Source organism: Xenopus laevis, chromosome 9_10L (assembly GCF_017654675.1).
Source record: "Xenopus laevis strain J_2021 chromosome 9_10L, Xenopus_laevis_v10.1, whole genome shotgun sequence".
NCBI lineage: Eukaryota > Metazoa > Chordata > Amphibia > Anura > Pipidae > Xenopus > Xenopus laevis.
Window position 1 is genome coordinate 47,188,906 of NC_054387.1, and position 23,501 is coordinate 47,212,406.

At 42.0% G+C, this 23,501-nt stretch overlaps 2 protein-coding genes across 2 annotated transcripts in view; one reads left to right on the plus strand and one right to left on the minus strand.

Annotated features, from left to right (window-relative positions):
- Positions 1–41: 41 nt before the first annotated feature.
- The window catches only part of recql5.L (RecQ helicase-like 5 L homeolog), a 35,092-nt gene continuing 11,632 nt past the window's right edge, over positions 42–23,501 (minus strand). The window contains exons 9-20 of the mRNA XM_018235327.2: positions 11,015–11,248; positions 10,456–10,552; positions 10,335–10,365; positions 8,279–8,337; positions 8,065–8,138; positions 7,396–7,489; positions 7,152–7,283; positions 5,308–6,119; positions 5,160–5,220; positions 4,813–5,073; positions 2,552–2,627; positions 42–1,649 (exon numbers count right to left, since the gene is read on the minus strand). Of these exons, the coding sequence (XP_018090816.1) occupies positions 1,549–1,649; positions 2,552–2,627; positions 4,813–5,073; positions 5,160–5,220; positions 5,308–6,119; positions 7,152–7,283; positions 7,396–7,489; positions 8,065–8,138; positions 8,279–8,337; positions 10,335–10,365; positions 10,456–10,552; positions 11,015–11,248 (2,032 nt within the window). The 3' untranslated portion in view covers positions 42–1,548. The remainder of the gene's footprint in view (positions 1,650–2,551; positions 2,628–4,812; positions 5,074–5,159; positions 5,221–5,307; positions 6,120–7,151; positions 7,284–7,395; positions 7,490–8,064; positions 8,139–8,278; positions 8,338–10,334; positions 10,366–10,455; positions 10,553–11,014; positions 11,249–23,501) is intronic.
- Positions 13,953–19,838, plus strand: LOC108701117 (small integral membrane protein 5). Its single transcript, XM_018235329.2, has 3 exons — positions 13,953–14,078; positions 17,593–17,744; positions 18,551–19,838. The coding sequence occupies exons 2-3, from the start codon at positions 17,618–17,620 to the stop codon at positions 18,652–18,654; spliced, it is 231 nt and encodes a 76-aa protein (XP_018090818.1). The 5' UTR covers positions 13,953–14,078; positions 17,593–17,617; the 3' UTR covers positions 18,655–19,838.

The following is a 23,501-nucleotide window of genomic DNA, read 5'->3' on the forward strand; positions in this document are numbered from 1 at the left end:
CTGGTAGCATCCATTTGAGAGGCAAATCACCACCCACAAAATATTTTTTATGTTTTTATTATCTTTTTACGTGTACATTCCTCTCCACTAATTGCAACGTAAACAGTCCTTTCCTGACAACAGTAATTTGCTGAGATCTATGCTAAAGCGGAAGTTTGCCTTAAAATTAACTTTTAATTTGTGCAGATGGAATAGAATCATCTTAGCTTGTATTTGTCTTTATTTAAATTATCCGCTCCTTTCTATTCTGTATCAAAAAAAAACAAAAACTTTGGCTGCCTGGTATCTATGGCCAGTAATGTCAAGCAATCTGTGAGCCCTCTCCTGTTTTGTATTAAGACTTTCAGATGACAGTCTGGTTGTTATGGTTAGTAAGCCTAGCAACCAGTTTAACTGGCAAACCAGCAAGAGTGCAGAACATAAATATCAAATATTGGAAAGCAAAAGCTGATTTGAATGTCTACATTTTTCTGTAATTATAAAGTGAATTTCTTCTTTAAATACCAACAATCTAGGTTACCATGAAACCAACTGCTAGAATAAAAACATCTGAACAATGGCATGAGGGCAGATAATTACTGTATCTGATTGGTTGATAAGGATTACTAGACCTCATGCAAATGGGGTGGCTGTTATTATACTTCTCCTGTAATATGTAATAGACATTTATAAGCTAAGATCATTTCTCGTCTTTTTTTAATGTAGTAGTTCTGTAGCTCTCGGCTTGGAGATTCAGATATATACATGGTTTGGTTTCTAGGGTCCTGTTGATCCTATCTACCAGATAGAGACTTTAAGCACTGGTATAGAACCAGGAGAGTCTGAAAAGAAACACTAGTAATTAAAGTAAAAAAAAAAAAAGCTGACCTGCTCTGATGGCAAAATAAGATGACCAGTTACAAATCATCTAAAAATAACAATATTTACATTAAACTAAAGTTAATTTTAAGTTAAACTTCCCTGTGAGGGGGGTAAAGCACCCCCTCTGGAGATAGAATGGATATCATCAATACATCTGGGAAACAAAAGGCAAACTATGAGTAGCAGCAGCATAAGTTAGGGTGTAGGGTAGACTAAGGAAGTGGGACAGTGGTAGTGCCAACCTAATCCAGAAGGTGGCCCCATTGCAGCAATTACCAGTTTAATAGACCATAAGGTAAATATTGTTAGTAGTATGTAAGAGGGAGCACTGATCTTGGGGACCTGACAGTAGTAGTGCTAGCACAATCCATAAGGAGCCCTATTGCAGCAGCTGACCGATTCCTTAGAATGCAGTGTAGAATGGCTCCTGATCATGGCTGGAGCACCAGAGCTTATCTTTGGCCTATTGATTTCACTGAAACAAGTGTTGACATTATAATGTGGTTACAGAGAAAATGGAGACAAATAGAACAGATTGACATTGGCTCGGAGGGTGTGGCTAGCCCCAGCACAGTGCACGGTGAGTCGAGGTAGCCGTGTGCCTGCTTGGGCAGTCCATATGTGCATAGTTAATAAATGTCCTGCAAGGATTTCACCTGGTCTCTGTCCCTGGCATTTGCCTACATATCATGGTGCAGCATGCAGCAAGTCCTTCCAGTCTTCTTCACTCTCGCATTTAGGGCGATCCTTGAAAAATGCCTTGATCAGTTTTTGTGCGTCTTCTTTCACTGGGGGAAATGAAAGGGTTAAAGTGCCCCAAGTACCCTGGATGACCTCAGACCCCCCATTGCTAGCTGCCAGAGCCTGGTGCCCAACCACCACTGCATTCCAGCCATGTGCCTCTTCTACATATCCCTAGTTCTGGTCCTGTGTCCCTCTTGTGCCTGTTTCTCCAAGTTACCCAAACACTAACATACATTAGCACAATACCCATTGAAAGGCCTAGCTAAATTTCAGTTTAATTCCTCTACCCTGCTGTACTGCTGTACTAATCCACATTTTGGATTATATAATTCCACCTTCTGGCCAGGGCTCTCTTGACTCTCAACAATATAAAGGATAGAGTAAAACAGTGCTGTGAAACTTTTTCAAAGAAACTGGTGTAATATCGCCCTTTGTCGAATGAGTTTCAGGTATCTTACACCCTTGCTCCCATCCAGAGCTTAAATCAGGAAAAAAGAATTGTGTAGGGGTAATGATACCAAGAAGCACAGAAAAACTGCTGCTCAAGTGTCCTTTAATCACCACACGACATGTTTCGAGCTTAAAGGCTCTTTTTCAAGTGTCACTTTAAGCTCGAAACATGTGTATTACCCCTACACAATTCTTTTTTCCTGTGAAACTTTTTGCAGTGTGAAGATATTTGATTTATCACAGATTTGACATGCTACATTAAAACTATAGGCTGGCGCTCACGTATAATTTTCAAGATGGACTCCTAAACCAAAGCTTTGGGTCCCAAAGTTTTCTAATATTTGACGTTATGACCTTTGGATATCAACCGTAAACCATGATAACATCCTTTCCTATCCTTAGTATAGATGCAGTATCCTTGATATAGATAAATACACATGAAAATATAGAGAGAATGTCCTGCACACACATTAACTTATGACCCAGAACAACTCACCATTTTTCCGCAGGGGCATCTTGTCCTCTCCTGTCAGGTGGTGAGACAGATGCCTTGCAAATGCTTTAAACAGGTCCTAAATACAAAACAAGTTCTCCATCATATACATGGCTTCTAATGTGGATCCAAGTATAGGAGAAGGAAAAGGAACTCCAGCAGTATTACTGCAAACAACTTTTTATTCCAGGCAGTGGTAAATACAACGTGTTTCGGGTTCAATACCCTATATCAAGTGATTTCATATTCACTTGATAAAGGGTATTGAACCCAAAACATGTTGTGTTTACCAGTGCCTGGAATAAAAAGTTGTTTGCAGTAATACTGCTGGAGTTCCTCTTCCTTCTCATACACTTGCATCTTTTGCAGCAGTTGCAGCACAGAGCAACTATTAATGAATTGGACGCATATCTGGCGCAAGAGGTAACGTTCAATAAAATGCGCACGTTAGTGAATTAGAGTAGTTACGTCCCATTCGCCATAGCGCAACCTCGCCTGGTGTAAGGGTGCGAAGTAGCGCTAGAGTAGGTCTACTTCGCTAGCGAATTTACCCCAGCGCCCGTTAGTAAATTGGCGAAGTTACAAAATGACGTCACGCTGGCGAATTTGCGCCATCGTTAGTCACTTCGCCCATTAGTGAATCTGCCCTTTGTCTGTTGCCCTCAAAATAAACTAAAGTTATAGACCAAAGAGCCAATCAGAAACCTATAATGTATGCATTGGCACTATGGTGTGTAACACCCCTAATTATGCAACAAATATAATCAGCAACTCACCACAACAAAGAGCCTGGATTTCTATAGAGTTGCAGGGATGGTAACAGAACTACATTTCCCAGCATGCAGCAGAGCTCAGGACCCTGCATGGTCCTTGGGACTACCAAGGGGCGCAAAATGATTTGGAGGAGGGACTGCCCTCTGACTTAAGTCAGGGTAAAGGAGAGAGGGAACTTGAGACTGTTGTGTGTCTCCTGCTTTGGGAGAGAGATCTGCCAGAGAGAAAGCCACCTGCAGAGATCCTGAACTGAGGGAAGCTGTCTGGCTGTTTGCTGAGAAAGTACCAGGCTGGAAGGCTGCACAGAGGTCCAGATGATTACACTGCTGGAGGACAGAGCTGCCTGCATCATCTCAATATCTGCTCATATCTGATACTCAAGTGATCCAGTGATTTAGGAGCACAGACTGTGAGTAAACTTCCAACACCCTATCCTATTGGGGAACTGTGAACTTATTGACTCATAGGAGTTAATCCTGCTGTTGCTGAACTAGATCATCTGCCAAGTGATTCCTAACCAGGAAGGATGGTGTTTTTCGCTTAAGTGGCAAGACTAATACTGCTGGCAAGCAAACTCAAGGAATAACACTTACAGACATTGATTTGGTGAGGATTAATACTAAAGGGCCCCAACGTGCACAAATTATCTGGGGCTGTGACAGGGGAGTTAACACAGCGTTATAGTTTGCAGTATACTTTACATAATAGTGTTAAACTGCTACTGTTTTATAATATGCATGTTGTTTAATATTACTGGTTATATTCACATCCCTGTCATTTACTACAATTGAATAATAAAAAGGGATCTTATTGTTTAAGCAAAATGTACCAGGTAAAGATACGGGGTGTCACTGAGTGTGCTGGAGTTACCAATTCATACATATTAGCTCCACCCAAAGGTGTGCTACGGCCTACAGGTGTTTTTAAGCGTGAGCCACAGATTCTACATTGCGCGGCATTGAAAAGTTCCTTACAAGCTAACTAAATTTTTAAAATTTAGCATAATTCTTCAGCCTGAAATTAAACTGGAATTATTAAAGGAAACGGAAACCTTCAAAACAAACTAGTACAAAATTGCTCAGATTGCTCTTTTGAGCACTTTTGCAATTAACACAAAATTTCCTCCAATACCCCCCCCCCCAGCTTTAAAGATATTTGCGGTTTCTACATATTTAGCAATTTAATTTCGGCTGACTGGCTACTGTTAATGATGTTGTTTTGCTCACAAAATTCGGTTAGTGAGTAATAAAAGTCACCTGACCTTTCTCTTGTCAGTTCTAAGCAGGGCACCATCACAAGGTTTTCCTTTTCTCAAAACACTGACTGTGTCCCGTTGGCCAAAATGAACAGCAGGAAGACCGACTGACTGGGACCATTAAAATGACCTATAAAAACTCACATGCTGGCTTAGCAATAACCAAACAACCACCAAAAAGGAGGAGCACGATAGAGAAAATATCCTGAATCCCAAAATGGGATTTTCCTCTCACCTTTGAGGCAAACTTCCCTTCTCGGAAAAATGGAGTGAGGTATTTCACCACCACATCAGCAGTCTCCTTTAGGGTCATCACTTTGTTCCCTGAAGGTGGTTGCAGGATTTTGGCAGTCCCTTCTTTATCATGTGGGCACAGGTTTGGATCAAAGGTTACTTTCTTCTTCCCCTGATTAGAGTTGACTTTGTGAATCGGAATCAAAATGGAAGATGATTTTAATTCTTCTCTTGGTCTTTTTCTGTCTGGACCTTCTGAGTCCTAGAAAAGACACATTCAAATAAGGTTCATTGATTATCCTTTGGTAAGATGAGTGATTAAACTCCAATGCCAGAATATGACCTCACCTGTTCTTCTACTGCTCTCTTTTGCCTGTCTTGGGTCCTGGGCTTGCCCGGCATATCATCCCTAAGAGACAGTTCAGCAATTACACAAATGTTGTTCAGCTTTGCACCCCCTGACATAAAGGAGGGGTTCTAATATATCATGACCCACCTGCAGTGCTTTGTGGTCAAGCCTAATATCATCTCTTGGTGTTCCTCTAGTTCTGCTGCATCTTCTCGAGACTTAAGTAGATCAGGACTGGAAAAAGAGAGAGAAGTCGTCTCATGGTTCTGCAAAGGCTGCACAAGTAGGGAATCTCTAGGCTGTACATAAAGACTGTTCCTTAAACATTCCTCTTTGTCTGATGGTTGTATAGTGAGGACATTAATGGAACTGTTCTTTATTTCTGATGGCTGTACAACTGGATTACTCTGCAAGTCGTTCTTTGTATCTACTGTTTGCTCAGCCAAGGTGTCCCTACAAAGATCTTCTTTATGTGACAGCTTTACAGTTGGTGTCGTCTCTACTTCCTCTGGACTGTCTACTGCATGTTGACCTAATTTCAAACTTGCAGGATCCCCTTGGAGTCTATCCAGTACATCAGAGGTGCAGGTCTCATCCTTTTGAGTCACTGACCCCTCTTTCAGAGAAGGGTTTTTAGGCTTGGCCTTTTTATAATTTTTGCTGGACTGTGCTTGAGCTTTGAAATTACTTTGCGTTGAGAAAAATTTGGAGATGTTTTGGGAGTCCTTTTTTGCTGCATTGGCAAGCTCCTGTTTTCTCTTGCTGGGTCTGGCTGCTTTGCATGGACTGGTCCCCTTCTTGCTGTCTGTCATTTCAGGAATGGAACTATCATTGCTGGGCAAGATCTCCTGGCTGGTCCCTTGACTGGATTGAGTGGGTCTCCGTTCTGTTTGAGTGGTTCGTAACAAATCAGAGGCTGACTGAAATGAGGACAGCGACCCAACTCTCTTGCATTTAGACTGAAGAAATAATCAGAAAAAAAGAATGTGAGCATCATGGTCCTTTTAAAGTGGCCCACAGTTACTCTAGAATTACACACCACTTAAAGGTTATTTCCAGATGGGCTTGGGCCTTTCCTCACAGCATTGCTCTCATTCTACTGACAAAGCTTTAACAAACCCTGCTTTTTGAGATCAATGTAGTAGAGAAACACCTTGCTAACTCTTTTGGTTAGTAAAGTAAACAACTCAGAACAAGACGTACAGAGAATGAGTTCTCTGTACCTGGGCAGATGCTGGAGGGATACAGACTACAAATAAGCCAGGTTTCACCTAAATTGACTTTGCCTAATTCGACTTAAAGGGGTGTTTCACCTTTTAGCCAACTTTTAGTATGTTATAGAATGGCCAATGCTTAGCAACTTTTCAATTGGTTTTCATTAGTTATTTATTTATTGATTTATTTTTATAGGTATTTGCCTTTTTCTTCTGACACTGTGCAGCTTTCCAATGGGTGTTGCTGACTCCCTTCTGAAAAGCAAATGCTCTGTAAGGCTACAAATGTATTGCTATTGCTACTCGATATTACTGATCTTTCTATTCAGCTCCTCTCCTATTCCAGTCTCTTATTCAAACCAGTGCTTGGTTGCTAGGGAAATTTGCACCCTAGCAACCAGACTGCTTAAAATGCAAATTGAAGAGCTGCTGAATAAAAAGCTAAATAACTCAAAAACCACAGATAATAAAAAATGAAAACCAATTGCAAATTGTCTCAAAATATCACTCTCTACATCATACTAAAAGTTAACTCAAAGGTGAACCACCTCTTTAAATTGGCCATGCATAATAAAATCTGCTTGCTTGGTGAAGTTGCTAAACAAGAGGATCCCTTATCAATGTGCCCACCTTGTAGAGTTGAAGCCTAACTAGCATTATAAAGCTGTGTAAATTTCATAATTATCTCAGAAGCAGGTTAAAATAGACTGTGAATTGTGCTCAATAAATTTTTAGGCTTTAGATCCTCTTTAATCCACCCATGTGTATGGTACGCACTGTTAACATCTGGGAGGCAGACACAAATCCATCTTTCGTGGGAGCCACTGAAGTTTCTGTTCCCTGCTCAAAGTTGCTCGACTCCAAAGTGCTGTGCAACTCCCCATTCTTCAAAGCTTCAATTTCCTTTACCTGTAAGGGAGAAGTACAGGCATAGCAATAAACTAATACATGCTTGCTGCCCCATCTTCTAAGCAGTGATCTACAGCAAGTTCTCTCTCAGTGTCTGAACCCAAGAGCTTACTTTTTTCACAACAGCTGCTTTGTAGAGATTGCACAGTTTGCTGTTCCGGAAAACCTCATACTCCAGATCCACTGCACAGGATTCTACATCAATTCTGGAAAAACAGACGTGTGAGACAGTAAGAATAGCTGATAGGGGAAACAATAACAACTAAGAAACAGTTGAACAGGATCAGACTAATAAACAAATGGTTTCGCTTCACAGTGAGATCAGTACTAATGCTAATATTTTGGTGTTTTATAAATGTAATAGTAATAGGAAAAAAGACATAAAAGAGTTGCAGAAGTGCAACTAAGCTTATTATGTTGGCAGATAGGGCATCAGTACACCATGTTGTTTGCACTGGATGAGTTTGAAAGGGAACCATGCAGGCTGACACTTATCTTCTTTTTATAGTCTTGTCCCCTACAGTTATTATTTAACCTATGGGTCAGGGTCATATTGTTCAGGGAGGTCTTTCCTACAGTAAGAATGATATTCATAATTTAATAAAAAATGGACTCCCACACTGAATCTGTGTCCATCTCCTGAAAAAAAACAAGAATCAAGCACTGAAATATATTACTATGGTTCCCCCTTTCCCCCCCAATAAGTCAAGTACTGTACAGTACTGAACAGTTGTGATACATAAGAGAATAGGACAACAGAGAATATCATATTTATTACTACCGATCTTCTGCACCAGCTGTACGGGCATTCTTGGTCAGAGCTTCCTCCAGGATCTTCAAACAGTGCTCCCGAGCCTGCAAATACAGATAATTAGCCTATGGTGGAATGTTCCCTGCCTCTCATGCTCAACCCTTAGCCAGCAGATGGACTGCTGCCTAGGAGGGCAGACTGAGTCTCACATGGACCATTTAAAATCTATATTCTTTTCTCCTACCTTCACAGTCAGCTTGGGAATTTTATCACTGGATGAATCTTTTAGGAGACAGTCATCACCTGTCAATGACACAAGGAGAGGGGCATTACAGTTCTGAAGAGAAGAAAAATGCTCATTAGTTGTAAGCTGACACAGTCCCAAATATCAATAATTATACTGTATGCAGGCAGTGATAAGAGTAGGTATTGGGATTAAGAGCAACTAGTGCAAAGAACACATAGTCCAAGATGAATATAGAACTAAGACCTATGATTGTCAAGTCAAATCAAGACCAAGACTGGAGGATGTTAGGTCCAAATCAAGGCCAGGACTGGGAGGTGTTTAATGAGCTTTGAACGGAGATGAGTCTAAGAAGGCAGCCTAGCACGTCAGTTTAGAGACTGTTACGGAAACTGCATGACTCAAAGAGGTAGAACAGAGAATGGTAATGACACTTTTTTATATGGTACTGAAGCAAGACCATATGTCTGTCATCACAAGTGAATTTGAACATAAATCCATGATTAAACCAAGTGCAGAAATAAACAAGGCTAAGACAAGGCCAGAGAAACATCAGATGCCTCTTCTCTGCTCACTAAATTACTTTTCAGAGCACAGCAACATCATAAGACTTACCTTTTTTTGTAACTTAATTTTCCACCAACTGTCCAGTCAACCAAAATGAACAGCAGGTGGCGCTGTTGTTTAAACGTCATAATATTAGCAGTCTAAAAATGTGAATGAGCAATTTTACATTAATATGTTTTTGAGGGCTTCCATTCGCTTTGAATGATCAAAACAGCAGTGGTGCAAATAAAAGAGACCAGCCAGGGATTGAAGATCTGGGGAGAAATTTGCTTTCCCCACAACATACATTTATTTTAGGAGGAAAGAGTCATGATAAATCAAGTGTGGTGCTGTTCTTGGTTTCTTAAGATTCTAATTTGTCCCATTTAAAGTTGTAATTGAAGTGAATGTTCTGCAGATCTGAAGGGTGGTTACTGAACTGGGAGCCTAATGCAAATCAAAGACTAAAAAGCTCCAGATGCATTATGTTGATCTCCTGTAATAAAAGGCAAGTCTTCTCACACCCCTGCACAGAGAAGCCACAAGCACATGACAATGGGTGTGGAACTTTTCCCAGCATTTCTACCTTTTAGCTGGGAAAACACTAATACATCAGTATGCCTTTTTAGAGGTATCAGCATACTGTGAAATCCCAAGGTTCGTCTGATACTGGACTTATTGTCTGTTTTCAAAACAATTCCTACAGAAGCAGGAATCTCATATTTTCGGTACTTCAGGCCTCCAGTACCACGCAACTAACCAATCAGGAACACTCTTAGGCTAAGGACACACATGTGGCAAATGTGCCAAAAAACACTCGCTGAATCTGCATGCGTGTCCGGGCCTAAGACATGCACTGTACATTAACACAATGTCCACATGACTCCTACAGTCTGTAAGGGTGAACAGGTAAACATTGTGTGCGTTCAGGGCAATGACAAATGAGGAGATAAGTCGCCATGTAATTAATCTCCTCTAGGGTGACCTCCTCCTCCAAATGCTTCCCCAGAGGCTAACATGAGAATCGCCTCTGGGCAAACATGAGGCACCAAAGTTTCCTTGCGAGGAAACTTCGAGCAATTTTGCACCACATATGTTTCAGGGATCTCAGGGCAACTAATCTGATTTGTCATTGTCCTTACAAATGTGGCCCTAGCCTTATCCTCACATGCAACAATCATCATCCCAGACAATTTCACCCTTTCAGCCCAGCTACTATTGCATTTATAGATAGCAAATTGGAATGATGCTATTGGATTGCACTGATATTTTGGAAAGAATATGCCCAGTGATGCTTGCCATTGACACTTGCAGCAGGCATGGGCACACCAGGGAAGACACAGGGGTTCACACCTACCTCTTCCTTCCAGATTTCTTTGTTTATGGAGTGAATATTGATCATTTTATGGGTGTGCAAATGCATGGCTGCCTTTAGTTTATGTAACACACTGCTGCACAAAATCCCTTGCTTAATAACAGTCAAAAGCAGACACACAGTTTTTGCACCTACTCGGAGGAATAAATTCTTCCAGCTCTTTGCTCTGTAAGAAAAGAGGGTTCCATGTATTCAGTTTGCAAAGAAAACAGCTCCTCAGCCATAGGAATAAAGAGTCAACTATATATCTCCTCACCTTGCGAAGATTCATTTGCTTCTGGTAGAAGCTGTTCCATACGCGTTTGCGATCCTCAGAAGATTCCTCCTCGTCACTCTCATCTTCGTCGTTGTGTCTGGAAAGGACCCAGTTTGGTAACCAATGGTTTAAGGGATTTATGAGAGTACATGGAGGCTGTAGCCAACCAGCCTAAGTACAATGGCAAATTATGCAAGACTGAAACTGCACATAGAAGCTAGAGGAAACTATTATACATTTTCCCTTTTACTATTTCCATAGATGAATAAATAAGAAAAGTAAAAGGTATAGAATGACCATTTAAGGGTGGCAAGGGGAATCATTATTCCCTTTCAATGGATGTAGGAACACATCTGATGTTGTTATTGATGTTGTCATGGTTATGGAACCTTATCACAGTGCTTAGCACCAAAAACTTCGGCAGTAGAGTTGGGGGGCGATGGTCGGTTTATGTGGCTGTTTGTAACTTAATTTTGCAAGGCATTTGGAGGACTATTCTGAGTGAGGCATGTACATCATGGACTAGTTCAATGCATGCTGGGCTAGGCTGTCTCCTCACCTGGCAAACCCATAACCCTTCCTGCCTCCTTCATAAAGATTTGGGTCAAAACCAAATGGTCCCTTCGGTCCTGCAGGCTTCTCGATACAGGTTCTGCTTCTCCCACTTTGGAGCAGGCCCTCCAGTTGTTCCAGCTGGTGTTTGACTGCGAGCGGGTTCTTGCAGCTGTCGCAGGATTTGTTACACTGCGGTTTCTCATCCCCAAAATAGGCAGCTATGAGAGCGTGGCGGCACCTAACACAACAAGACAACAAACTGTGTGAGAATTCTATAAATATTAATTGCCCTGTATAATGAAAGAACTACTTCTAATGTGCGTATACTTTAGCAGAACTCTAATTCCTGGCATCCCAACTGGGAGTTCTACTTCTGTAACATATAGTGAGCCGATCTCTCAACATATAGTGAGCTGATCTCTACTCTATTTACAGTACAAGGGTAGGACAAAAATAGGCACCAGTCCTCTAATAAGAAGCTGGATAAGGCCAAAATTACATGGCATTTTCTCCACCAGTTCAAAGACCCCATTGAGATCCATGAACACAGGCAGATAATACTACTGACTACAAGAGCATTTACCATTGTAGTTAATGGTATTAGGTAGGTGGCAGTGGAATTTTCTCTACTGGCATATTAAACTGCCTGGTGTTCCGTTACATAACAAACCGGCCCAGTCTGCAAATAGATCAATATTGAGGTACTTTCCCATATAATATGTACAAGTGACATACAGGCCTGTGTGATTTTTATTCGGCCTGGGGTATCGGATAAGTGATTAATGTCACTGGGGCACCTAACAAATTAGCATCTGTGGTGGTCCAGTACCAAGACACAAGGTTGCTGTGAGGAATGGTAGGGAACAGGTCAAAGAATGTCATGAATTCTGCCGTTCACCTCTTTTGAGAATCAGTTCCACGAATCCACTGCTTTAGCAGAAATGCACCTGGCTGTGCCTTTGGACTCTGTGATAAATCAGTGCATTTTCTCTGGCCTATAACTTAGCAAAGTAACATAACAGGCGTGGGAGCTGCCCTTAACTCCCCCTGGTAAGGAGATCACCCACCCTGGCTAAGCCGCTGTTCCTGTAGGACATGACAAAGATGCCTTTCATGGCTGATCCTCAACAGAGTCGGGTTCTGACACTCAGCTCGGAGCCTAAAGAAAAACTCCTTTCACAAGCAGGCTGCCATTAAGCAGACAAGAACCTTCTGTGTGCTGGCAGTAAGCTTGGGCGCCATACTACTGCTAAAACCTGGTGCGTTTAGTAGGGCTGTGCAGTCTTGTCCAGATACAGACAATCTGGGGTGTAACTACAGAGGAAGCAGACCCTGGGGCTTCAGGGGAGGGCAGTAAGTATAGGGGCCCACGAGAATTCATGTACAATTTCAGTACATATTGGTAAAACAGGTCAACCTCTAGACATTGGGAGCCTGAAAAACACCTTCCTGTGGGGCTCAGTAATATCTAGTTATGCCGCTGCAGACAATGATACGGCACTTATGGAGCCCAGTCAGCCCATTCTGATACATTACATTCTCGCACCAGCTTTCTGACAAGGGCAAATTAAAGGTGAATTTTGCTGAAGAAGAAATCACCTTATGTGAGCGCTCGTTCCAATGGCAACTCCGCCTCCTCTTAAAGAAAGACCACCCATTTACACATTATTATATCTAAACGTGTCACGTGGCTTAACTGAATCAGTGAAGGAGAAAATATATCAATATATGAAGTTCTGCAAATAAACTTTTTGTACCAGACTGTCCCTGCCTGGAAGAGTAAAGGTGGCCATACACATAGAGATGTGCTCGTTTGGTGATTTCACAAAATGAGCGGATCTCTCCCCAATATGCCCACCTTGAGGTGGGTGATATTGTGCTTATCGGATCGTGGGCCCTAGGGCCCAACGATCAGATAATAATTTATGGCATGCAAGCGGTCATCGCCTGTCCACATCAATAAAAAGATGCGGCCGTGATCCAACAGGATTTTTAGCCCTGCCAGATCGACATCTGGCCGACTCTCGGACAGATATCGATTGGGGAAGCCAGTCGGAGGGCCCCACACGTGGGCCAATAAGCCGCAGACACATTCTGTCAGCAGCTTTTATCAGCCCGTGTATGGCCAAGCTTTAGTGCTGGGGACACAGGGAGGCTGAAGAGACAAGGATCTGGTGTATACTACAATAAACATATGTTCTGGAATTGCACCCCCTTTTCCAAAAATAGTTGCACCCTAGAAAATGTCCCTAATTCCAGCCCTGGATATAAGGAACGTCTAATATAAACTACTTGTTACATGTATGTATGTATGTATATTTTTATTTGTCCTTGAGGGCAAAGCACTGTACAGCAGAACAATACATTTGGAAGAGAAACAGGGGGTCATTACAATAATTAGTACAAATAAGTATAAAAATACAATACACATACATATAAAGTATAGTTACAATACATATTAAGTGCTTATTATCACGGAGACAAAAGGATTGAGGTCCCTGCCCCATAAGGCTTACAGTCTAAATGGCCCTTCCACTTACCCATTATTCTATTTGCACGTGTTACATGGCATCAGTGAGGGCAACACACATGCCTAGGGCTACAAAAGGACCCTATATAGACTGTTTCCTCACCCTGCCTGGAAGGTGGTGGTGCAGAATAAAAGAGGGTGGCAGGGAGTGAATGAATGAATGAATGAAGGTGGCATGCATTCCAAGCAGACAGTGATACACTTGGCATGGCAGAGGCATCAGTTAAATGGCATTCCTGTGCAGTCTGTTTACTATACAAGCCCCAGCAACAGGGTATTGGCAGGGCATCCAGGCAGCAGCTGTTGTCCCCCCCCCCCCCCCCGTCTCCTACTCACACCCACCCCCTGTTCCATGCTCAGCCCAAATGCTTCTGCCCCCTCCCCTTGCAGGATGGACTGAAACTTAAAACCTCCCATTGCCAAGACAACTGCGAGTGTGAGTTTGGGGTAAGAGCCCGCTGTCACAACAGAGCAGGCAACAGCTGGGGCTGCGTGGGGCTACAAGGGAGAAAAAGCAGCACGGGACGTGAATTCAAGGGTAAGTCTTTCACTGCATTCTGTTGCTATCTTAAGGTTGTTGGGGCATGCTGGGAGTTGTAGTTAAATAACATCTGGGCGATGAAGGCTTGTGCACAACATTGCTTATTAGCAATGGCCACTTTGTGGTTGTCAGCAGATTCTGAAAGTTGTAGTTCTATGGCTATGGACTGGACATTCCTTTATTAAAGGTAAAGTATTGCCTCTTACAAATAATACACCAAGATTTTAAAACTAAAAAAAAAAAAAAAAAAAAAAAAAAATACTCTCAGCCTGGCAGTGCTTTGCTCAGGCTGAAATGGCAAATGGGTTTGATAGATGTATAGCTTGCAGTACTGAATCTGTCCTGTTGTGCCTGCAAGTCTTTCTCATAGACTGTAACAGAACAGTGCCACCAGGCAACACAACTACATCTCTCATATGAGCTTTCCTGTGATTACACACACACCCAGGACTGAGAGTCAGAGGAAAGATGACTGTGTATTTTTAGGTAAGCATTTCTACGCAGGATTATGTCACAGCAGAAACGACCCTTTATCTGTCACACACAAACATATTAAACAAACCCACAAGCTAACAGCTGCTATGCCAGATAAAAGCCGAACTGCAAGTGTGAGTGTGCTGACCTATCATGCTCCATGTAGGGCACTTTACTGGTATAAAGAGTAGCGACAGGTGGAGAGTGGTGTATACTGTTCTCTACCAGAGGGCAGAGGTGGTCAAAACATTCAGTGTGCCATTAGCTTAAAGGGGTTGTTCCCCTTTAAATTAACTGTTGGTTTGATGTAGAGAGGGATAATCTGATACAATTTGCAATTGGTTTTCATTTTTTATTATTTGCGGTTTTTGAGTTATTTAGCTTTTTACTCAGCAGCTCTCCAGTTTGGAATTTTAGCAATCTGGTTGGTAGGGCTCAAATTACCCTAGAAACCATGCATTGATTTGAATAAGAAACTGGAATTTGAATAGGAGAGGACCCGAATAGAAAGATGAGTAATAAAAAGTAGCAATAACAATACATTTGTAGCCTTACAGAGCATTTGAGTTTAGATGGGGTCAGTGACCCGCCCCCCCCCCTTTTGAAAGCTGAAAAGAATCAGAAGAAAAAAGCAAATAATTCAAAAATTATAAAAAAAAAAAAATGAACAATTGAAAAGTTGCCTAGAATTGGCCATTATATAACATACTAAATGTTAACTTAAAGGTGAACCACCCCGTTAAGTTAAAGTCCCTTCCCAAACACTGTCCTGCCTCATTATGTTCATAATGTCAAAGTTCAAGTACCTTCTCCTCACTTTCTTCCAGAAAAAAAGCTGGAAATTCTTTACTTCCCCACTGCACTGGAAAGAAGTTCCCCCAAAATTCAGCTCTGTGAAAGCTGATGCTGATGGCACTCCGAGGATGCTGGGAGTTATAGTTCAGCTGCATATGAGATGCTTAAAGATTTAAAGCAAAGCCAGTGATTCTCCCAAAATAATGAGTCATTTTATTGGGCTTGGGATCTTTGTTTTACAGGCTGAGTCACTTAACTGGGTTGTTGTGCCTTTGTGTTTGTTTCTGGCAAGGTTGAAGAGCAAGGCAATTTGGATTTAAGCCTGTAGGCTCTATGGCACTGCTCAACCGGATTCTGTGCCTGATCTTCTAGCTATATGGGAGGGCTCAGTCTGAAGGCACTGGTCTTCAGTCCAGTTTCCTATGGCCTCTTCATAGGAAACTGAAGAAAATGCCTAGATGCACCTGAAACCCGGCTTGGATGACAGTTAGATAACTGGGGGAAATGATTCACTTTTACTCTATTCACTCTAACTATGGCTGAATGGCTCATACACCAGCCTTTTCTTATATATGTAACCTTGTTATAAGCTAGGGGCCTAGCCCACAGACCAGTTAGGGTGAGATTTGGGGTAAGTGTTTATTTGTGCCCTGGGTACCACTGGAACTATAGCAGGGTGATTGTTACCCCAATGTTTCTTATATCTGTAACCTTGTTATGAGCTAAGGGGGCCCAGCCTGAAAGCCAGTTAGGGTGAGATTTGGGGTGAGTGTGTTATTTTTGTTATAGACTATGGGGGTGCCTGACAAAAGGCTGTACCTGCAAGGGTCTGACAAGAGGATGGGAAAACGACTCCAAGCGGAATCTCATGACTTTATGGCAGGAGTGGGTGCCATAAACACTGAATAAAAGGCACAGACACAATAGACATTGGCAAAGAACACACTCCCATTTTACTGTTACCCTTGTGCAGTGCATGGAGCACAACAGCTGCAGTACAATGGTGCACATTTGCAGGGCTGCAGGCTGAAGGGCCATGTAAAGTGCTGCCCTTATCTGCAGTCCAATAGCATCCAGACAATCTTTAAATCCCCACTGCCGCCTTGCTACACCCTGGCAATTAGAAATCCGCTGCACCATGTTTCTAGATTGCAAACAAATGCCATGACTAACTATCCACCATTAACTACACATATCCATCCTTACTTAAAGACATACACTGCAACCTGAATATCATCCCTGGCACCTGCAAATAGTCAGCTGAATGATATTAGTCATGTGGCCTAGTATGCACCACCACCTACTAGTGCAAAGGGCTGGTATCCACCTCTGACTACTGACAAATGCTGGAATAGAGCAGCGGGACCTACGGGCACTCTCTGCCACATGCCACATGGCAGCCGTTGGTGGTGCCATTTCATTACATTGTCTATGAGTAGTTCCAGAGAGCTGTAGCTGTGCAAGGACATTGGGACTAGAAAAACAGATGCAAAGCAGCCAACTAGGCCCCTTCTGGCAGGAGACCGGATAGAAAACATATGGAAGGGATGAAGCGAGATTCACGCAGGAGAGAAAACAGACATACTGGGGAAGGAGACAGCAACACACACAGGGAGAGAGGCAGAGACACACACACACACACACACAATAGGGTGACTCATGGGTACATGGCAATTAGAGAGCACAACCCACATTAATAAGGCATTGTGGGCACTTACACAGAGAGATACCCAGCACCTAACAACAGGCAGATTGTTCATCCATGCAGCATAACACCAATATCACAGACTATGGCATTCTCCCAACTTCTGTGTGTTTGCCTGCAAGTGCCCTCTTTCACAATGATCAGAGCTGCAAAGGAAGCTGGTAGCTTGCAGGCGCTGCCCCACAATTACCCATCAGTACGGATTAATAAATGACTCGGTTGCTCGGGGCGCACAACTATGGCAGCAAAACACCAAGCAACTATAACATACTGTTCTTGCTATTCTGTGGTTCACAGCGAATCCAGATATTTCATCTCACAAACATATTTATCCTGTATAGCTGCCTTGGCTGCAGCTGGTGAGAAGTTATACTGCAACTAATAAAGTTAAACAGTCGTTGGGTTGTTTGTGGGAGCTGAATTCCATCCAAAGCTGAAGGGCAACATGCTTTCCGCGGCTGGTTTATAGAAAATAAACCACACACTTTGAAGTGTTGCTCCTACAAATAAATAAATGTCCCATTGTATTCTGTACAGGTTGGTGACACGGTCAAGTTCTGCCATGTCGGGCAATGATCTGCTGAGGGAGATGGAGAATGTGGGGCAAAGGCTTCTGGTTAAACTCAAGGACTTGCCAAGGGCAGACACTTCTCAAATTCTAGCATTTGCCATCCTCCTTATATTCATTGGTAAGAAGAAAGAAATTATCAGAAATGTTCCTGAATGTCCCTGCTGAATTGTGCTTAGTACAGGGGAATATTTATACTGCCATCGTTTTATGGTATTTCTCTGTACAGACTATGAGCAAATTTAGGGGCTGTTCCTGCTGAATTGTGCTTAGTACAGGGGAATACTTATGCTGCCATAGTTTTATGGAATCTCTCTGTACAGACTATGAGCAAAGGTTGGGGGCTGTTCCTGCTGAATTGTGCTTAGTACAAGGGAATACATATACCAGAATAGTTTTATGGTACTGTATCTCTCTGTACATGCTATGAGCTGCTGAATTGTGCTTAGTACAAGGGAATATTATGAGCAAACTTAGGGGCTGCTCCTGCTGAATTGTGCTTAGTACAAGGGAATACTATGAGCAAACTTAGGGGCTGTCCCTGCTGAATTGTGCTTAGTACAGGGGAATACCTATGCTTCCATAGTTTTATGGTATTTCTCTGTACAGGCTATGAGCACATTTAGGGGCTGTTCCTGCTGAATTGTGCTTAGTACAATGGAATACCTATGCTGCCATAGTTTTATGGTATGTCTCTGTACAGGCTATGAGCAAACTTAGGGGCTATTCCTGCTGAATTGTGCTTAGTACAGAGGAATAAATATGCTGCCATAGTTTTATGGCATCTCTCTGTACAAGCTATGAGCAAACTTAGGGGACTGTTCCTGCTGAATTGTGCTTATTACAGGAGAATACTTATTATGATTGCAATTTACAAAGGATGACAGATTTAGGTACATGTAATGATCACTGTTTCTGCTCGTACAGGTGCTGTGTTGCTGATGATGTCTCTGGCGTGCTGCTACTCCTGCTGTAATGGACACACTAAGAAGCACAGACTTGCAAGAGTGCAGCCAGCGGGTGTTGTGTGAGTGTCCTCCTAGCCATTGTACAGAAGGCTGTGTCTGTGAATTCAACCAGGGATCTGTGCCACCATGAATTCCATAACAAGCATCAGGACAGGAGAAAAAACATGTGTGGGGCAATTATAGAAATCATACCCCCTGCAACTGTCTCTCTATAGCTGATGGTAGTAAGGCATATAGAGTGTATGTCCAAAATGATGCTCTATAGACAAAGTAGTAAACTGGGTCCAACATGAGAAAGGCGTACCTGTATGCTCACAAAAAAGCCCCCTGGATGTTAAAAAACAAATCTAAATGAAGAAAATGGTTTGTGTTGGCTCCCGGGAAATGCTGGAAGGCTGCAGATTGGACATTTCTGAAATAGAATGATGCTGAGTACCAAAGAACATGAGATGAGAATGGGCAGGTGGCATTATGAGGCAGATATGGGCACCGGCTAAAAGTTCAGCCTCCTACTGACTTCAGTGGGAAAGGCCTGACCATGTCAATGTTGGCAGCATGGGGTGTGTGCCATCAATCTAAAGCCGTGGCGTATTACTGGAGGCTGAATAGGGGAGGGGGTATAGTGCTCATACTATGCATGCACATCTTCATTTAATATCATAATTTTAAGTATCAAAGAAGAAGTTCACCTAAAAACATATCTTTACGATATGGCAGTATAACGAAGAGAACCAATGTTTGGGGTTTGGAGTTATTCTGCAGGCCTGCTGTTTTTTTAAAGGAAATGTAAACTCTCAATGCAAATTAATGAGAGGGTTTCTTCCAGAGGGCTCTTTTAAGCACTTCTGCAATTTATATCATTTTCAAGATATTATCGGTTTTTACACTAATATAATGAAACAACAGTGCCGCCTGCTGTTCATTTCTTATGAATATATATATCTTTGGAAAAAAGGGGCCATAAAATCTGTTGGAGGGCCACATGTCAGTTCGATAGGCCTGCTATATCTATATGCCAAACACGTAGCCACAAGCCTATCTCTACCTCTTCCTACCAACTGATATATGATAAAGATCCTCAATACTGAAGGGGGATAAAAGCACATTGCGGCTTTAGCTCCTATGAGACAAGTGAATGTATATTGTAACATATACTAAGGCTGGGACGTGTTACTCACTGTTCTCTATGCACATACATATCATTGAAACCAAATAGCTGTAAATAAACGTATTTTACAAGCTCTGTGTTGGTGCGAATGGCTCAGTCATTATTAACTTGGGGTGTGGGAAAGAAGCCTCAGGCTACCAGTGGCCAAGGTTGGAGCACAGGTCTTCCCAATGGCATGAATTTTATTATTCACCATGAAGTGTAATAGGTGGGTTGGCGTGGGATGCTTTCATTGGTCCAGCTTTATCATGTGACACATTTAAATGACAGGTAAGTGTTTCAGTAATACTGTGTGACCCATTCAAACAGAACAGCCGGTTCTGTAAATCCTGTAAATAGCTTATATGGGGAGTGTTTAATCTCATGGGCGTCCACAGATAGGGGCAAGGGAGGGCAACCCCCCCTGCAACCCCCCCTCCCTGGACTTGTACTTCATAATAAAGGATATTCCCTTACCGTGTTAAGAATCAATTATTTATTAGCATATATTATGCAATGCATCCGCATCGACGTTTCGGTTCGTGGTCTTGAACCTTTCTTAAGATGCTTTACCATACAACATTTAACAATAAAGTTACAAAATGTAAAACATACAATCCCGCCCATCCAGTGACACCGCAACACTTGATTGGTTAAATGTGCCATACCAATAACCATCTGAACACATTTATTAAAGTTACCAATGAGAATGTAAGAAATCTTGTCAGGTCAGCACCCCTTCAAATAATGGACCATCCCAATGCCTATTCTACTGCTTAAGCAGCAGTCTTTGAGACACTTCCTGCTCTTCAACTGTGTGGCGAACACAGTAGAGAATCTCCTTATGCTAAAGCAGCTTCCCCAAACGCCTTCCCTGACTCTGCGCCGGCTAAAATGAAAAAAACGCCGGTGCTAATCACACGCAGTGATTCATTTTCCGAAGTCACCCGAAGTTTGAGGCGACTTCGGAAAACGAATTGCCGCATGTGATTAGCGCCGGCATTTTTGTCAGGGATGGCGTTGTGTGTGTGTGTTTTTTGGTGGGTGGGTGATAAAGCACATTGACCCCTACAGTTCCTTGCCCTGCTGCTTCATTGTATCCCCCACCTATCCATGTCCTCACTCTATTCACTCTCCTCTTATACCCTTTCCCTTCTCATTCTGCTCAATTACTCCCACACTCACCTCTCTGTCTATAATAACCCTCTGTCTCACTCTATATATCTGTATAGATAGAAATATCTATAATATTTTATATATTTTTGCACCTCACCCCCCTCTCCTGCCACTATGGAACGAAGCAGCTTTCCCCTAGACTGAAATAGGATGTATAAACATAGATTCTATACTAGTGACATTTTGTTGTGCACAACCTCCTCCTGCTGTTACTCTACTTTATGTACAGTAGAACCCCCATTTTACATTTTTCAGGGGACCAAAAAAAATGGTGTAAAGTCAGGGAAATGTATTATGCATTACATATATTGGTATGTTATGTAGGATTGTCTTAAAAGGAGAATCAATACTTTTATTTGTTCTACCCTGATCCCCTACTTCCATTGCTTCTGATTTATTTAGATTGGTTTGAAAGCCTGCGAAAGTGCTGAACAGTTCTGTTGTTTCTAATATCGTGGTCAGTATCTGTCCGAGGATTGTTAAGATAACAGCCTTTGCGGACGACATCCTGCTGTTTATTATGTCTGCTATGTCCTAGAGCAGGGATCCCCAACCTTTAGAACCCGTGAGCAACATTCAGAAGTAAAAGGAGATGGGGAGCAACACTAGTATGAAAAATGTTCTTGGGGTGCCAAATAAGGGCTGTGATTGGCCTTTAATAGCCCCTATGGGGATTGTCAACCAACATTGAGACTCTGTTTTGCAGTACAACTGGTTTATATGCAACTAAAACTTGCCTCCAAGCCTGGAATTTAAAAATAATCACCTGCTTTGATGCCACTGGGAGCAACATCCAAGGGGTTGGAGAGCAACATGTTGCTCGCGAGCTACTGGTTGGGGATCACTGTCCTAGAGGGATGCCTGTAAATGTTTTATTTAGGAGTCAATTTTTTATTAAGGGATCAAATGCAATATTAAACAATACAGGTGAAAGGGGCAGCCCTGCCTAGTCCCCTGTTCAATTTTAAAGTGTTTCTGAGTTATAGCCATTGACCGTGAGGAAAGTTTGGGGGGAGTTTTATAATGCTTTGAACAGATTAAGCAGGTGTATTCCAAAATGTTGAAACTTTAGAAGTCTTTGTATATATGTGTTTGAGATCCTGTCGAATGCTTTATCTGCATCTAAATTTATTAATAGTCCTTGTTTACTTTTTTCTAGGTTGCAGTGATAGATAGTACCTATAGCTTTTCTAACATTTTGTGCTAATTTAAGAGCCGTAACTAAATATATTTCTATATTTTCATCTATCGCGATACTGTTGCTTTTCCCTGTGGATCTTCTACCCAATCTATGACCAGCACCAGAGCAGAACCCAACATGCACTTAGGAATATACCAGCCTGCTAGTGGTGTAAAGGATAAGAACACACCTCTGGATTCCTGCATCAAAATAACCACCAATAAACGTTCATTCATATTGTCATGAAACTCTATGCCATTGTTTAAGCACAGTATTATGTGGGACATTGGTAAAGTATTACAAAATAGGAAAGAGACAGTCACACCATATTCTTTCCTTTAGTTTTAGACTGTTAATACCAAATTTTCAGCTCAACAGCTCTCTTCGAAAGTCAGTGTCAGTGACCCTAACTGTGCATGCACTTCCTGTACAGTCAGTTAACCCTAGAACTGCTGACTATGACATTCAGAGAAAGGTGATAACCTACAAGCCTGGTAATAAACAGCATATCTCTCAGATACCACAACTTCCTTGCACCTCTATAAACAAAACTTTCCCTGGAGAACCTGAGCATTTCTCATTGACAGGTACAGTAATTTTAATTATACATGGCACTTTGTGATGAATTCTACAGGCACAACAAGTCTCAGCTTATACAAAACACTGATTTATAAACAAATCTAGCCCTATTTATGTAACCTTTAGCAACCGCAGCACAACATGCTTACTTTAATTATTCTCACCTTGTTAAAAGAGAAAATCATACTTCTGATTGGTTATAGGTTAGAAGGAGGTGATCTTGCTTGGTGCCAGGAAGACTGAGAGTCATTGAACACTGTACAGGGAACTATGACATTATCAAAGAATAGATCACCTGACACAGGAAGATAATTCAAAGGTTTTCAGGGAACAAAGAGTCCAAAAAGCCACAATGAAAAGAGGTGAGAGGTATTTACTTCTCACAACCCATTCTTCCCCTGCATCTCACGGTGAATCTCAGAAATACATGGGGGGCAATTTCCTGTACTGTTATACCAATATAGAATGTCCAACTGCCATAAAGTGAAGAGAACCAAACTAACAGAACACTTAGGAGGCTATTTATCATGTGATCATGAGTAAATCAGTGGAGAAAAACATCACCGGTGATGTTGCCCATAACAACCAATCAAATCTTAGCTTTTGTTTTCTAACTTGTAGGTGACTGTTGAAATCTAATTGCTGATTGGTTGCTATAGGCATCAGTGATGTTTTTCTCCAGTGTTTTACATTGCATGATAAATAGGCCCCTTGGTGTGTCCCAGTAGAATAGAGAAAAAAGTAGTCTGGCCAATCAGAAAAAAGGGAGATGTCTCATTCTCATTGGGACATAGGGGAGCTAAAAAAAGACCTTGCCTGAAATATAAA

Excerpts from the sequence above, each read along its gene's own strand:
- LOC108701117 (XM_018235329.2), top strand. The coding sequence starts at position 17,618 with ATGTCGGGCAATGATCTGCTGAGGGAGATGGAGAATGTGGGGCAAAGG. Across the intron at positions 17,745-18,550 it reads CATCCTCCTTATATTCATTG|GTGCTGTGTTGCTGATGATG; the intron begins GTAAGAAGAAAG and ends CTGCTCGTACAG.